Genomic DNA, 13,827 nt, shown 5'->3' with positions numbered 1-13,827 from the left:
ACAATGATTGTGAGGATGGCGCAGGATCGGGCAGTGTTTTGTTCTGTTGTACAGAGGGTCATTATGAGTCAGAACTGACTCGATAGCACCTAACAACACTCTCAATTTCAAAAAAGATTTAAGATAGCTCAGTACCTGAAACACACAGAGGATTAACAAGTATTTGTCAAATGAATTTGCCAAAAATGAGCTCATTAAATAATACACCTAAAGCAGTTAGAACAGTATGATACAAAATATGTATTCTATAAATATTAGCTATTACTGTGTAACTCTGTATCAGCAAAAGAAAAAACTGAAGTCTTTACTGAACATTTTAATCTGGAAGTCAAAAACTAGATACCTTTTATCAAGTTTTCAGCATGCTCATTTATACATTACCAATGCAAATATCTATTTGAGGAGAGAGAAAATTCAGCCCAACTGTAACAGTCTCTTGACACTGCAGACTGAGAAAATAATAAAAGGAGTTGCATACTCTTAATCACTAGATTTGGAGTGAAAGAGGAGACTGGGCTGGTTTTAAACTTTGGGCTAAGTCTCTCCTTTCTCAACCTCAGTTTCAGTCGTCTGTCAAATGGGGGGTGAGGAGCGGGAAAGATTATTTCTAAGGTTCTTTCCCACTATAACACTGTAAGGGGTTATAACAAATTGGGACCTAACTGGAATCCTTCTTTAGCTTTCTACTCAATGAATAAGAACTGACAAAATCATATGTTTGAAATACATCACAGTCATGACATTCTGTGAAACAAGCCACCTCTGAAGGAAATATTCAGGTAGGGATTGAGCCACCAGTTAAAGAAGATATTTAGAGGATTCCTACATAAACCAAAAGTAGAGAATTTTAGAAGAAATCTTAAAAGTTTTTATGGCTCACCCAACCGAGACCCAAGTTCTCTCAAAATATTCCTGGAAGAGATCACCCAACCATTCTTATGATGGGGAACTATCCACGGAGACAATCCACTTCATCTTAGGCCAACTATGCTACAAAGTTTTGACTGAAGCCACCACCATCCCTTTGTAACTTCCACCTATTACTTTTACTCCTCTTCCATCTAAGGGCCCCTCAAATATTTGTGAATAGTGATACCTTTCCCCTTAAATATCTTTTCCAAAATTAAAATCTCCAAATCCTTCAACCTTTTCTCATAACATACAGTACTACGACTCCTTCACCATCCAGCCTGCCTTCCTTGGAGACACCTGCTTTTTTGCTTTAACTAACGTCAAAATTACTCGAACGTCCCTTCCCATTCTGACATCTTCTGACCCCCTATGAAAACCAAGATTTCCCACTTGTCTAGGTGACACCACATGGAAGCCTCTAACTGCCCTTGCTACCTCCATCCAAAAAGCATTAGAGTTGGGAAGTATGCCCTTGTTGCTCCTTCGGGAGACAAGCAGACAAGTAACGGCGGCAACAACAGAGAGGCCCGCACCCTGTTCTCCCCAGTCCAAGCCTCCTCCCTCACCGGTATTGCTTGGGGTCGCTGGGGGACTTGACGATCTCAGGGTCTCCGGCATTACTGACAGGCCCCCTCCGTCCCTCCTCCTCAGACTCATCGGCTCCGAGGCGGGCAACCCGGCCGCTTTCGCTCAAATCCTGTCCATTGGGCTGCAAGTCAGGACAGCTGCAGGTAGACTTCGCCTTGTTCCTTCCAGGCATGGTCAGAGTAGGAAAGTGTCTGGCGGCAGCAGAGTCTTCGCACGGACCCCACGCTTCGATTCTCCACAGCGCCGCGAGCTCCCGCCCGGCCTCACGCCAGAACTTCCCAGCGGCACAAACTGCAGCAACCGTGACTCTCCTTAGCATTCACCACCAGGCCGGAACGACGGGCATCCCTCTCCCCAGGGCCCACCTCCTCCTTCTACTCCTCCAGCCGCTCCTCCTCCTCCGCGTTCCAGAGGCGGTGGCGGCCGGCGCTGGTGCTGCCGCAGCCGCTGGGGAGGACAGGCCTGAACCCCTCCCCCAATCCGGTCTCCCTCACGCTACTTCTCTCCTCCCCCGCCCTCTAGACGCCGATGACGCTTCTGATTTTAGCCAATCAGGAGGCAACACAGCAGTCACGCGCACGTAAGCACCCAATGGGAACAGGGAAGGAAGGGAACGAAAGGGGCCAGGCCGGATTCTCGGAGCACCCAGACAGCTCTTCGAAACCTAGAGTGGGCGGGGCGGCGAAAAAGAGGCGGAGAGTGGCGCGGAGGACGACGGGAGAAGGTTTCCTGGGTAGCAGCGATCGTTTATGACGTACGCGGGGAGTTTGTGTGAGACAACTTCCGGATAGTGTTCCGTGGCAGGAAAACATTCACTTGCTGAAAAAAATCGAGAGGCGCGTGGAGAGAATGAATTCCAAGGCTTTATCCTCATTTGTGCCATGTTTTGTGTACTTTTTCCCTTCAGACTCGGAGCAGAGCCTTTGATAATGACTCGTCACGTAAAAAAGAAGACGCCGGAAGTTTTTTCCTGCCTCGCCGGATGGAAGCTGCTTTGGGGTTGAAATGAGCGCCGGAAGTAGCGCTTCGCCCCTTTAGCTCTGGCAAACCCTAGTGTTATTCGCCCTTAAGGCCTGATAAGGTAGTTGAAGATCATCTCGATGCGTTCATTCTTCTAGCTCCCCTGCAGGCTAGAGTCCACAGCCTAGTGTTAAATTCAGCCAACTTTTATTGAACAGCTACTGTGTGTCAGGGTGCTAGTCCTCAAGTGGCTTTTTCCAAAGTTTTTCCTACTTGGGACTTTTGGTGGACAGTCATCTAAAATGTGACTGAAACATGAAAAATACAGTTTTTCACACGTATCAAAAGAGTTTACTGATACAATGGGGGAAGAGATTCTAGCGCATAAAGATAATAGAGTATATATGAATGGAGCAGGGAGATGCATTGATCGCTATTCAAGTCTGTTTTTTGTTGTTGTGAACAAATATTGGTTGAGCACCTATCAGCCCAAAAAACTAAACCCAGCTCGTTGTCGTCCAGTCGCTTCTGACTCATAGTGACCTGTAGGACACAGTAGAACTGCCCCACAGGGTTTCCAAGGAGCAGCTGGAGGCTGATGGATTCAAACTGCTGACCTTGTGGTTAATAGCCAAGCTCTTAACCACTGTTCCACCAGGGCTCCCCTATTAGCCCATAAACCTCAAATGTACATCTTCAGTCTAGATGTCTTTTGAGCTCCGGAGAAAGGGAATACAACAATGAACAAAACAAATTCCTGCCTTCATGTAGCTTGCATTCTAGCGGGAAGAAACAGTAAAAATGAATTATGTGCTATAATCAAAAACAACAAATGCCATGAAGACGAATGATGCAGGATACAGAAGGATAAGGAGATGAGGAGGAAGCAATGATGAAAACTTGAACTAGGGCAGTGGGTGAGGTAAATTAATTGGAAAAAAAAAAGTTCACTATCCCAGCTCAAGTTTCCATACATCTTTTTAAGAACCTGTCAGTTTTTACACTAAGCAGCTCCATTAGACTACTTTTCTTCAAAGCAGTGTTTTTTCTTTGTGTCTCCAGTACCTAGCAAAACTTCTCAGTACATAGTAAAGCAGCCAGGCAGTAATTGTTTGTTGTTGAGTAAATACATGAAATGACATCTATATTTAGGGTTTGTTTTGTTTTGTTTTTTACTCTCCAAAGCAACAATGCCATAAATTCTTAAGAAATAGTAAAATTCAGCCAGTCATTAGAATTTTCTAACTAGAAACAAAGAGAAGCCCCATCCTAAGTGTGACCTGTTAGTTTTTCTGTTTAAAAAGGATGCCTCTGAATCTTACAAAAAGGGTCACCACCCTGCAGAAATTTAACACCTCATTGTTGCTGTTGTTGTCAGGTCCTGTTGAGTCAGTTCCGACTCATAGGAACCCTATGTACAATAGAATGAAAAACCACCCAGTCCTGCACCATCCTCGCAATCATTGTTAGGTTTGAGCCCATTGTTGCAACCACTGCATCAACCATTGTGTCAATCCATCTCATCGAGGGTCTTTCTCTTTCAAATACAGAAGTATTGTTTTCCTGCTGAAAATAATTTAGAAATTTGCCACCCTCCACTTGAATATTTATATTTATTGGAAAGAGAATTCCTTACAGGAAACAAGTAAGTAAAGCTACTACTATTTTTTAGGAAATTGGTGCATTAGAAAGTTAAAAAGATTACCGAGAAAGTTGAAGACCATGAGTTATAATTTTTAACTCCATTTACCCAGACTCCCTTAGAGTATTTAAATGCTTTTTCTGTCTTCACTCCATCTTTAGGCACCCTATAACCCTTCCCGTTTTTACTTCAAGGATTTCCTTCCCATCAGATTTGGTGACTTGTCTCTCCCTACTATTTCGTTGAGGGGTCAGAAATCACAAAATTAAAAACCTATCATTTCTATATTAGAGGCCTACCCCTGAAACTTATTTTAGTAAATACAGTGGCTGCCTGCCTCCCAGAGGGACGAATCTGAAGCTTATGCCTAAAAATTCAGAGGTAAATTATTCTTAAGCCCATTATCCACTTCTTTATATTTGAGAGTCAGGATTAATCAGAATTGTGGAATGTTGATTCTAGATTGAGTAGAGTGGGAGTAGTATGAGCCCATTAAACTCTCAAGCCCCAAATTATCTCCCTTACTTTAGTGTCTAAAATTTCCCCATTAGTGATTCATTGTCCTCCTTAGAACTCCCCTTAAATGTCAGTAGCACCCTTGGAAGGAGTGAAAAACGAACACCATTTTGTGAATGGCTTTATTTCCCTTTTTTGAAGCCAACTCTGGGCAAGTTGAGATAACCATGAACCTGGGGTGGTTGAAGAGGCTGATAAATGTGAGTGAAAAGGCATAGAAAGAAGAGGAGAAATATTATACTTCATAATGTTGTCCAGGGCCAAAGTTCTAAGAAATTATACCTTTGGCGCTCCAGTCATTGTTCCACCCACTGATTGCTCTCTACATTTAGCAGCTTTGTCTCTAGGTCAAGAAGCACATGTTCGTACGGATTCCTTCTCTTGAGAGATCGAATGTGTGTACAACATACCAAGCACTCTGTGTGGCTATAAAAATACAATTCTATCTCCTATACTATAAATGGAGCCCTGGTGGTGCAGTCATTAAGAGCTCAGCTGCTAACCAAAAGATCAGCAGTTCGAATCCACCAGCCACTCCTTGGAAACACTATGAGGCAGTTCTACTCTGTCCTATAGGGTGGCTATGAGTTGGAATCAACTCAACAGCAGCAATTGGGTTATACTATAAATATAGCTCTAAGAAATATTTAGGATCGCAAGTGGCACAAGTGGCTTGTGATCGGCTGCTAACCTAAAGATTGGTGGTTCAAACCCACCCAGAAACTTCACAGAAGAAAGGCCTGATAATCTGCTTCCATAAAGATTACCACCAAGAAAACTCCATGGAGCAGTTCTACTCTGTAACACACGGGGTTGACAGGAGTCAAGGGCAGACTAAATGGCAGCTGACCATAACAACAACAACAGGAAGAATTTGGTATTCAAACTTCAAAATAAGAGTGACTCTGAAAAATACTTAATGTCAAATGAAAGCTTATTCTATCACAAACCTAGCTAACTGTTCCTCATCTATGGTCCAAAGATACAAATTTTGAGACACTTGCCTGGGAAAGAGAATGTGAAGACACAAAATGTTTTTAAAATTATAAATCAGTTATATTACTCTCTTTTTAAAAGTCATCTGATGGCTTTCTCTTTGCACTTGGAATAAAATTTGCTTGCTTGCCATGGCCAATAAGGTTCAATGATTTCTGTCCTCTAGAAGCCCTGGTGGGGCAATGGTCAAAGTGATCAACTGCTAACTGAAAGGTTGGTGGTTCGAAACCACCAGCAGCTCCAAGGGAGAAAGATGTGGCAGTCTGCTTCCATAGAGATGTATAGCCTTGGAAACCCTATGGGGTCACCATGAGTCAGAATCAACTCTATGGCAGTGGGTTTTTTGGGTATCTGCATCTACAATCTCATCTACTATTCTATACTTTAGTCCAAACACAGGGGCTTTCTTAATACCCTTCATCACTCTAAGATAGTTACTGCCTTAGTGCCATCACATCTGCTCCTCTGCCTGGACTGTTCTTCCCTCAGACTTTGCATATCTGGGTCCTTCTCATCAGTCATACCTCAGCTCAAATGTCACCCCTTTAGAGACGGCTTTTCTGACCATTCTATCTAAAATAGTACCGATTATCTCAAACTATATTATTTATTTGTCTATTAGTTTACTGTCTATGTACCCTCTGTCTATTGTAAGCTCTGTTGGAGAGTTGGGACTTTGCCTTGTACCCCAGCATATCCAAAGCATCAAAAATTGTGCCTGGCACATAGTGGGTATTCAATAAGTACTTGTTGAGTTAATGAATGAATGAATGATACAGGAAGAAGAGGGGACAATTGATGTTGTCAAGATCCAGAAGAGGCAGAAGAGAAGGTTAGGCTTAAATGGGAGAGGGACACATTTATTATTGAGCCTGGAGGGAAGGAGGCACAGATAGGTGCAGGTGCAGCAAAGATTTTAAATAGTGTTACGAGGAAGGAGCAGGCATTTAAAAGAGTTCCTACCTGACAACTTCCAGTCCCCATTTTCTTTCTGAAATGTGATACAAAGTCAATGCTGGGAATGAGAGGACAGGTAGGGTGACGGGTTCTGCTTTCATGGTAATCAGTAAATAAGATATTTTCTTTTTTGTGTGTGTTTAAATATCACACATCTTGAAGCCAAGCCCAGCTAGTAGCTTTCATTTCCAGAGTAACTATAATACTTTGTACAAAGCACTTCACTTACATTAACTCATGTAAGCCTCAGAGCAACCTAAGTCTCTTATTCCCCAGTCTATAGATGAAGAAACTAAGTCTCAGAAAGGTTAAATAGCTTGCATAAAATCACACAGCAAGTAAATAGGCTACCAAAATTACAAACCATGTATATCTCATTCCAAAAATTATATTCTTTCATCTTTTGTATACCTCATGTCAAATACCTAAAATAAACAAACTTCTGATTCATTAACTTAATCATGGGTAACAAATGCCATAAATAACATGTTCCAAAGGAACAGTTCATAACTATCATTAAGAGAACATCCGGCTTTCAATCTGCCTGCCTTCCTGCCTTCCTTTCTGAATAATTATATCTAACAGCCATTAGGTGGTGGTAAACAAACTAGGCACCTACTACACCCAGATTGTGGGGGAGTGGTCTGATGAGAGGTGTTGGAGCATGAGCAGTATGAGGAGGATGACCATGTGGGATGGTGATGCAGGGTGTCAGCTCAAGCAGAAGGAGGAGGGCGGGGAGAGGGGAAGCAGTGGCAATAGGAGATTGATTACATACAAGGGTGATTTATCAAATAATTAAATATTTTGAGGATAATGGGAGCCAAGTTTCCCACTGAGGGGGAAGGGAGCTACAAATACAGAAAGGGAGGAAATTAGATTGAACACTGTGGTGCTGGATTAGAATTGGAGGTATCAAGGTGAACTCATGGTTTTCTCCAGATAGGTATAAAACTAAATATGGATGTGTGTGAGTATGTATATACAGTTGATTCTCATTATTTGTGAGAGTTATGTTCCATAAAGTCGCCACAAACACTGAATTAGCAAATACCGAGCCACTGCTCCTGGAGGAAACACAGGATTATGTTCCCGGGAGCCTCTGGTCACAACATTTCTGTCAACTGATCAATATATAACTCTGTTTTAGGTGTGTTTCTGTTTAAACACGTCTTATTTAATATATATTGTTGATTCATTGACATTAAACTTATGGCTAATAGCACTATAACTTATGCTGGAATGAAGTGTATCTAACACTTGTATTTCTCCATAAGGCACATCACAACCTTCTTGCATTTAGGAACACTAAGCAGTTCTTAAGTACTACTAAAATGGCTCGGGGGCCATTTCAAATAGCAAAATGACCAACAAAAAGCACAAAAAATGTGAAAAGTGTGGCACTAAAAAGACCACAAAAATCACACTTGTTTATAGTATGAGAGCTGTTCAACCTCAGCTGGGAACATGCACATTGGGTGACTCAGTTTTTTTTGCCACTCTGTTCATGTTCATGAATGACCATTAAAGCACTGTGAGTATTGATTTTGGGGCTACAAAGAAGTTTTAACAAGTAACCAAATTTACAAACCGAATCTGGGAATAAGGAGGATCGACTATTCTTGCGTATATTCCCTAGCTACATTCACTGATTGGGCCTGGGAACAATGACACCCCAATAGCAATGAGCACACCTAATACCCCCATCTTGGTTCCACTAACAGGAAGCAGGACTTCTTAGAGAAATGGCTGATTCCAAGGCTAGGGCATGGAAGGTACAAGATGAACCTGGAACGTCTTATGCCAGGAAGTAAGGAAGTTTTCAAAGACTGATGGAAACATGTCGAAAGGACAAAGAGGTCAACTCGAAGGGGCTCCCACTGGCTAAACTGGGGACAATTTGAACATCAAAATAATGATAGTTACAGATTATATTTTATTTTACTTGGATCCACAATCAATGCCCATGGAAGCCTCGGTCAAGAAATCGAATGACTTAGTGCATTGGGCAGATCTGCTGCAAAGGACCTCTTTAAAGAGTTAAAAAGCAAAGATGTCACTTTGAGGACTAAGGTGTGTGTGACTCAAGCCATGGTATTTCCAATTGCCTCATGTGTATGCAAAAGCTGGACAATGAATAGGGAAGACCAGAGAAAAATTGATGTATTTGAATTATGCTGTTGGCAAAGAATATCGAATATACCATGGACTGCCAGAAGATCGAACAAATCTGTCTTGGAAGAAGTACAGCCAGAATGTTCCTTAGAAACAAAAATGGCAAGACTTCATCTCACTTACTCTGGACCAGTTATCAGGAGGGACCAGTCTCTGGAGAAGGACATCATACTTGGTAAAGTAGAGGGTCAGCAAAAAAGAGGAAGACTCTCACAAGATGGATTGACACAGTGGCTGCAACAGTGTGCTCAAACATAGCAATGATTGCGAGGATGGCACAGGACTGGGCAGTGTTTCGTTCTGCTGTATGTAGGGTTGCTATAAGTTGGAACCATCTCAATAGCACCTAACAACAACAACAGATTATAACCCATTGTATAAAACGGAAATCTGCGAGTCTAAAATACAGATACTTCTCAGGTATAACCAAACACCTTCCAAAATTGGTTTTCTGGATTTGAACACTTAGGATCATAGTGTCATGGGACAACTCAGTCAACTGGCATAACATAGTTCACAAAAATCATGACTTGCATCCAAGCGAAGAGTGGCATCTGGGGTTTTACAAACTTGCAAGCAACCATCTAAGACACAACTATAGGTCTCTACTCACCAGGAGCAAAACAGTAAGAAAGTAACCAAAAGCACAGAGAAAAAACAGGTCCACACAAGCTACAACCTCATCTACCTTGAGACCCGAAGAATTAGGTGGTACCTGGCTACCACCACAGACTGTTCTGACTGGGGCACAGTAGTTGGTCCAGGATAGAATGGGAGAAAAATATGTAGCAGAACTCGAATTCTTATTTAAAAAAAGAAAAAAAGCCAGACAAACTAAACAGTGGAGAACAGAGGGCTCCCTGAGACTATCGCCCTGAGACACTCTTTAAACTAGAACCAAGCCTATCTCCTGAGATCACCTTTGAGCAAAATAGCAGAGTGGCACACAAACTAAAAGCTATTACCTGTAAGATTGATGCCGTACTTAAAAACCATCAGCATGAGACCAAAAGGTCAACAATTACTTAAAAGCGAAGATTAGAAAATAAGGGGGCAGAGAAACTAGAGAACTAGAAAGGTAACAAACTCAACACAATTAAGGAGAATGTTGACACATTGTGATAAATGTAACTAAAGTCCCCGGAACAATTTGTGTGGAAATTGTCCAATTGGAACCTAGCTTGCTGTGTAAACTTGTACCAAAAACTCAATAAAATATTATTTTAAAAAAACTGCGAGTCTAAACTGATATAAAAAATAAATGAATAAATAAATGGGAAGAGGAGAAAGCTTTTTGTTGCCATAGAATGCCAACAATAAATGTAGAAGGGATGATTTGAAAAAAAAAACTCATTGCCATCAAGTCAATTCCAACCCATAGTGACCCTAGAGGACAGAGTAGAACTGCCCCATAGGGTTTCCAAGGAGCGGCTGGTGGATTTGAACTGCCAACCTTTTGGTTAGTAGCCGTATCACTTAAGTACTGCTCCACCAGGGCTCCAAACCTGTTGCTGTTGAGTCAATTCCAACACATAGCGACCCTATAGGACAGAGCAGAACTGCTAGAAAATCACCATTTGGTAACTATAATAGTGATAATTTAGCCAAGAAATATCTATGTATGCCAAACTACTTGGTGATAATTTGATGAGGAATGGAATGTTTACATAGTCTCAAGGTACTTTCCTACAAAATACTTAATTACAAAGGGAAAAATAATAACTTTACAATGGAAAAACCTGTAAAATGCCACTTGATCTGTAAACACAGTTAACATCATCAGTAACGGGACAAGTGGAAATTGTTACCACCTGATAGTATGCAAGGAGAAAAACACAGCATCACTTTTGTGCTATACTTTATAAAAATGCATATCCTGAATCTAGTCATGAGCAAACATCAGACAAACGCAAACTGAGGGACATTGGACAAAATAATTCACTTATAATCTTTAAAAGTAGCAAGGTCATGAAAGTAAAAGAAGACAAAGGAACTGTTTCAGTTTGAAGACTAATGAGACATGACAACAAAATACATCACTATAAAAGACATTATTGGGACAATTGGCTAAACTTCAATGGTGTCTGTGGATTAGATCACAGTAATGCATCAGTGTTGATTTCCTGATTTTAAGTGCTCGGCTGCTAACTGAAAGGTCGGCTGTTCAAACCCACGAGCTGCTTTGTGGAAGAAAGATGTGGTAGTCTGCTTCTGTAAAGATTACAGCATTGGGAATCCTATGTGGGAAGTTCTACTCTGTCCTATAGGTCACTATGAGTAGGAATCAACTCGACAGCAATGGGTAATATGGTTATGTAGGAGAATGTCCTTGTAGGAAATACACACTAAAGAATTCATGGGTGATAAGGTATCGTGTTAGCAACTTACTCTCAACAGGTTCAGAAGAAAATCACAAAACTCCTTTGTACTGTTTTTGCAACTTTTCTGTAAATTTGAAATTATTTCCAAATAAAAAGGAAAAAATATTACCAAAGGGGACAAAAAAGTACCATCTGAAACATCGAAACTGACTGCCAATGTCTTAAATGTAAGATGTGATTCCTGAAGTTGTGGGCAGAAAAAGGGTGGTAGATGGAAAACAAATGGTAGCGATCCTTTTCATCTACCCACATCCCCCAAGCTCTTACTCAAGACCTACCTTCTCCTGGAATCCTGCTTTGACTACTCCAACCCACACTTCTCATTCATTACATTCCTGAACTCAGGATAAATATGGTTTGTATCACTTCCTTGGCCCTTAATCATATATTACCTTGTGACTTTTTTGTACTATTTTCTTATATAGTTTTTTATTTCCTGTTTAAATCTTCTAATGAATAAGTCATTTCCCTTTTTATATGGTAATTAGTTTAGGAGGAAATACCATATATGATCTCCTTTTCTCCCTGAGGAGCCCTGGTGGCCCAGTGGTTAAGAGCTATGCCTGCTAACCAAAAGATCAGCAGTTCGAATCCACCAGCAGCTCCTTGGAAACCCTGTGGGGCAGTTCCACTCTGCCCTATAGGGTCACTATGGGTCGATTTGTCGTACTGTGGGGGCTTGCATGTTGCTGTGATGCTGGAAGCTATGCCACTGGTATTCAAATACCAGCAGGGTCACCCACGGTGGACAGTTTCAGCTGAGCTTCCAGACTAAGACAGATTAGGAAGAAGGACCTGGAAGTCTACTTCTGAAAAGAATTAGCCAGTGAAAACCTTATGAATAACAGTAGAACATTGTCTGATATAGTGCCAGAAGATGAGCTCCTCAGGTTGGAAGGCAATCAAAATATGACTGGAGAAGAACTGCCTCCTTGAAGTACAGTCAACATTAATGACATGGATGGAGTCAAGCTTTTGGGACCTTCATATGCTGATGTGGCATGACTCAAACAGCTGCAAACATCCATTAATAATCAGTAGATGGAATGCACGAAGTATGAATCTAAGAAAATTGGAAATCGTCAAAAATGAAATGGAACACATAAACATCTATATTCTAGGCATTAGTGAGCTGAAATGGACAGGTATTGACCATTTTGAATGGGACAATCATATGGTATGCTCTGCTGGGAATGATAAACTGAAGAGAAATGGAGTTGCATTCATCATCATACAGAACATTTCAAGGACTATCCGAAGTACAGAACTGTTACTGATAGGATAATATCCACATGCCTAAAAGGAAGACCAGTTAATACGACTGTTAATCAAATTTACACACCAACCACTAATGCTAAAGATGAGGAAATTGAAGATTTTTACCAACTTCTGCAGTCTGAAATTGATCAAACACTCAGTAAAGATGCATTGATATTACTGGTGATTGGAATGTGAAAGTTGGAAAATAAGAAGAAGGATTGGTAGTTCGAAAATATGGCTTTGGAGATAGAAATGTTGCCGGAGATGGCATGACAGAATTTTGCAAATATCTTTTTTCACCAACATAAGCAGCAACTGTACACGTGGACTTCACTGGATGGAATACACAGGAATCAAATCGACTAATCTGTGGAAAGAGATGATGGAAAAGCTCAGTATCATCAGTCAGAACAAGGCCAGGGGCCGACTGTGGAGCAGACATCAATCACTAATATCCAAGTTCAAGTTGAAGCTGAAGAAATTTTGAACAAGTCCGCAAGAGCCAAAGTACGGCCTTGAGTATATCCCATCTGAATTTAGAGACCATCTCAGGAATGGATTTGATGATTGAACATTAATGACTGAAGACCGGACAAATTGTAGAATGAAATCAAGGGCATCATACATGAAGAAAGCAAAAGGTCATTAAAAAGAGAGGAAAGACAGAAAAGACCGAAATGGATGTCAGAAGAAACTCTGGAACTTGCTCTTGAAAATCTAGTAGCTAAAGCAAAAGGAAGAAATGATGAAGCAAAAGAGCTGAACAGAAGATTTCAAAAGGTGGCTCAAGAAGGCAAAGTAAAGTATTATAATGACATGTGCAAAGACCTGTAGTTAGAAAACCAAAAGGGAAGAATGCACTTGGCATTTCTCAAGCTGAAAGAACTGAAGAAAAATTTCAAGCCTCAAGTTGCAATATTGAAGGATTCTATGGACAAAATACTAATGACATGGGAAGCATCAAAAGAAGATGGAAAGAATGCAGAGTCACTGTACCAAAAAGAACTGACCAATATTCAATCATTTCAGGAGGTCCCATATGATCAAGAACCAATGGTACTGAAGGAAGAAGTCCAAGCTGCACTGAAGACATTGGCGAAAAACAAGGCTCCAGGAATTGATGGAATAGCAATTGAGATGTTTCAACAGAGGGATACAGCACTGGAAGTGCCCACTCATCTATGCCAAGAAATCTGGAAGACAGCTACCTGGCCAACTAACTGGAAGAGATCCATATTTATGCCTATTTCAAAGAAAAGTGGTCTAACAGAATGTGGAAATTATAAAACACTATCATTAATATTACACATAAGTAGAATTTTGCTGAAGATCATTCAAAAACTGTTGTGGCAGTACATCAACAGGGAACTGTCAGAAATTCAAGCCAGATTCAGAAGAGGACGGGGAACAAGGGATATCATTGCTGATGTCAAATGGATC

General features: G+C 41.0%; 1 protein-coding gene across 3 annotated transcripts in view; it reads right to left on the bottom strand.

The window, feature by feature from the left end:
* The window catches only part of NRDC (nardilysin convertase), an 88,557-nt gene extending 86,701 nt beyond the window's left edge, over positions 1-1,856 (bottom strand). For all 3 annotated transcript variants that reach the window (XR_002823239.1, XM_004371741.2, XM_004371740.2), the window contains exon 1: positions 1,479-1,856. Coding sequence is in view for 2 of the 3 variants with exons in the window: in XM_004371741.2 (XP_004371798.1) it covers positions 1,479-1,819 (341 nt within the window). In the remaining variant the exon portion in view is untranslated. The remainder of the gene's footprint in view (positions 1-1,478) is intronic.
* Positions 1,857-13,827: the final 11,971 nt, after the last annotated feature.

The sequence above is a fragment of the Trichechus manatus genome, unplaced genomic scaffold, assembly GCF_000243295.1.
Source record: "Trichechus manatus latirostris isolate Lorelei unplaced genomic scaffold, TriManLat1.0 scaffold00015, whole genome shotgun sequence".
Lineage (NCBI taxonomy): Eukaryota > Metazoa > Chordata > Mammalia > Sirenia > Trichechidae > Trichechus > Trichechus manatus.
This window is presented reverse-complemented; position numbering and strand designations above follow the sequence as displayed.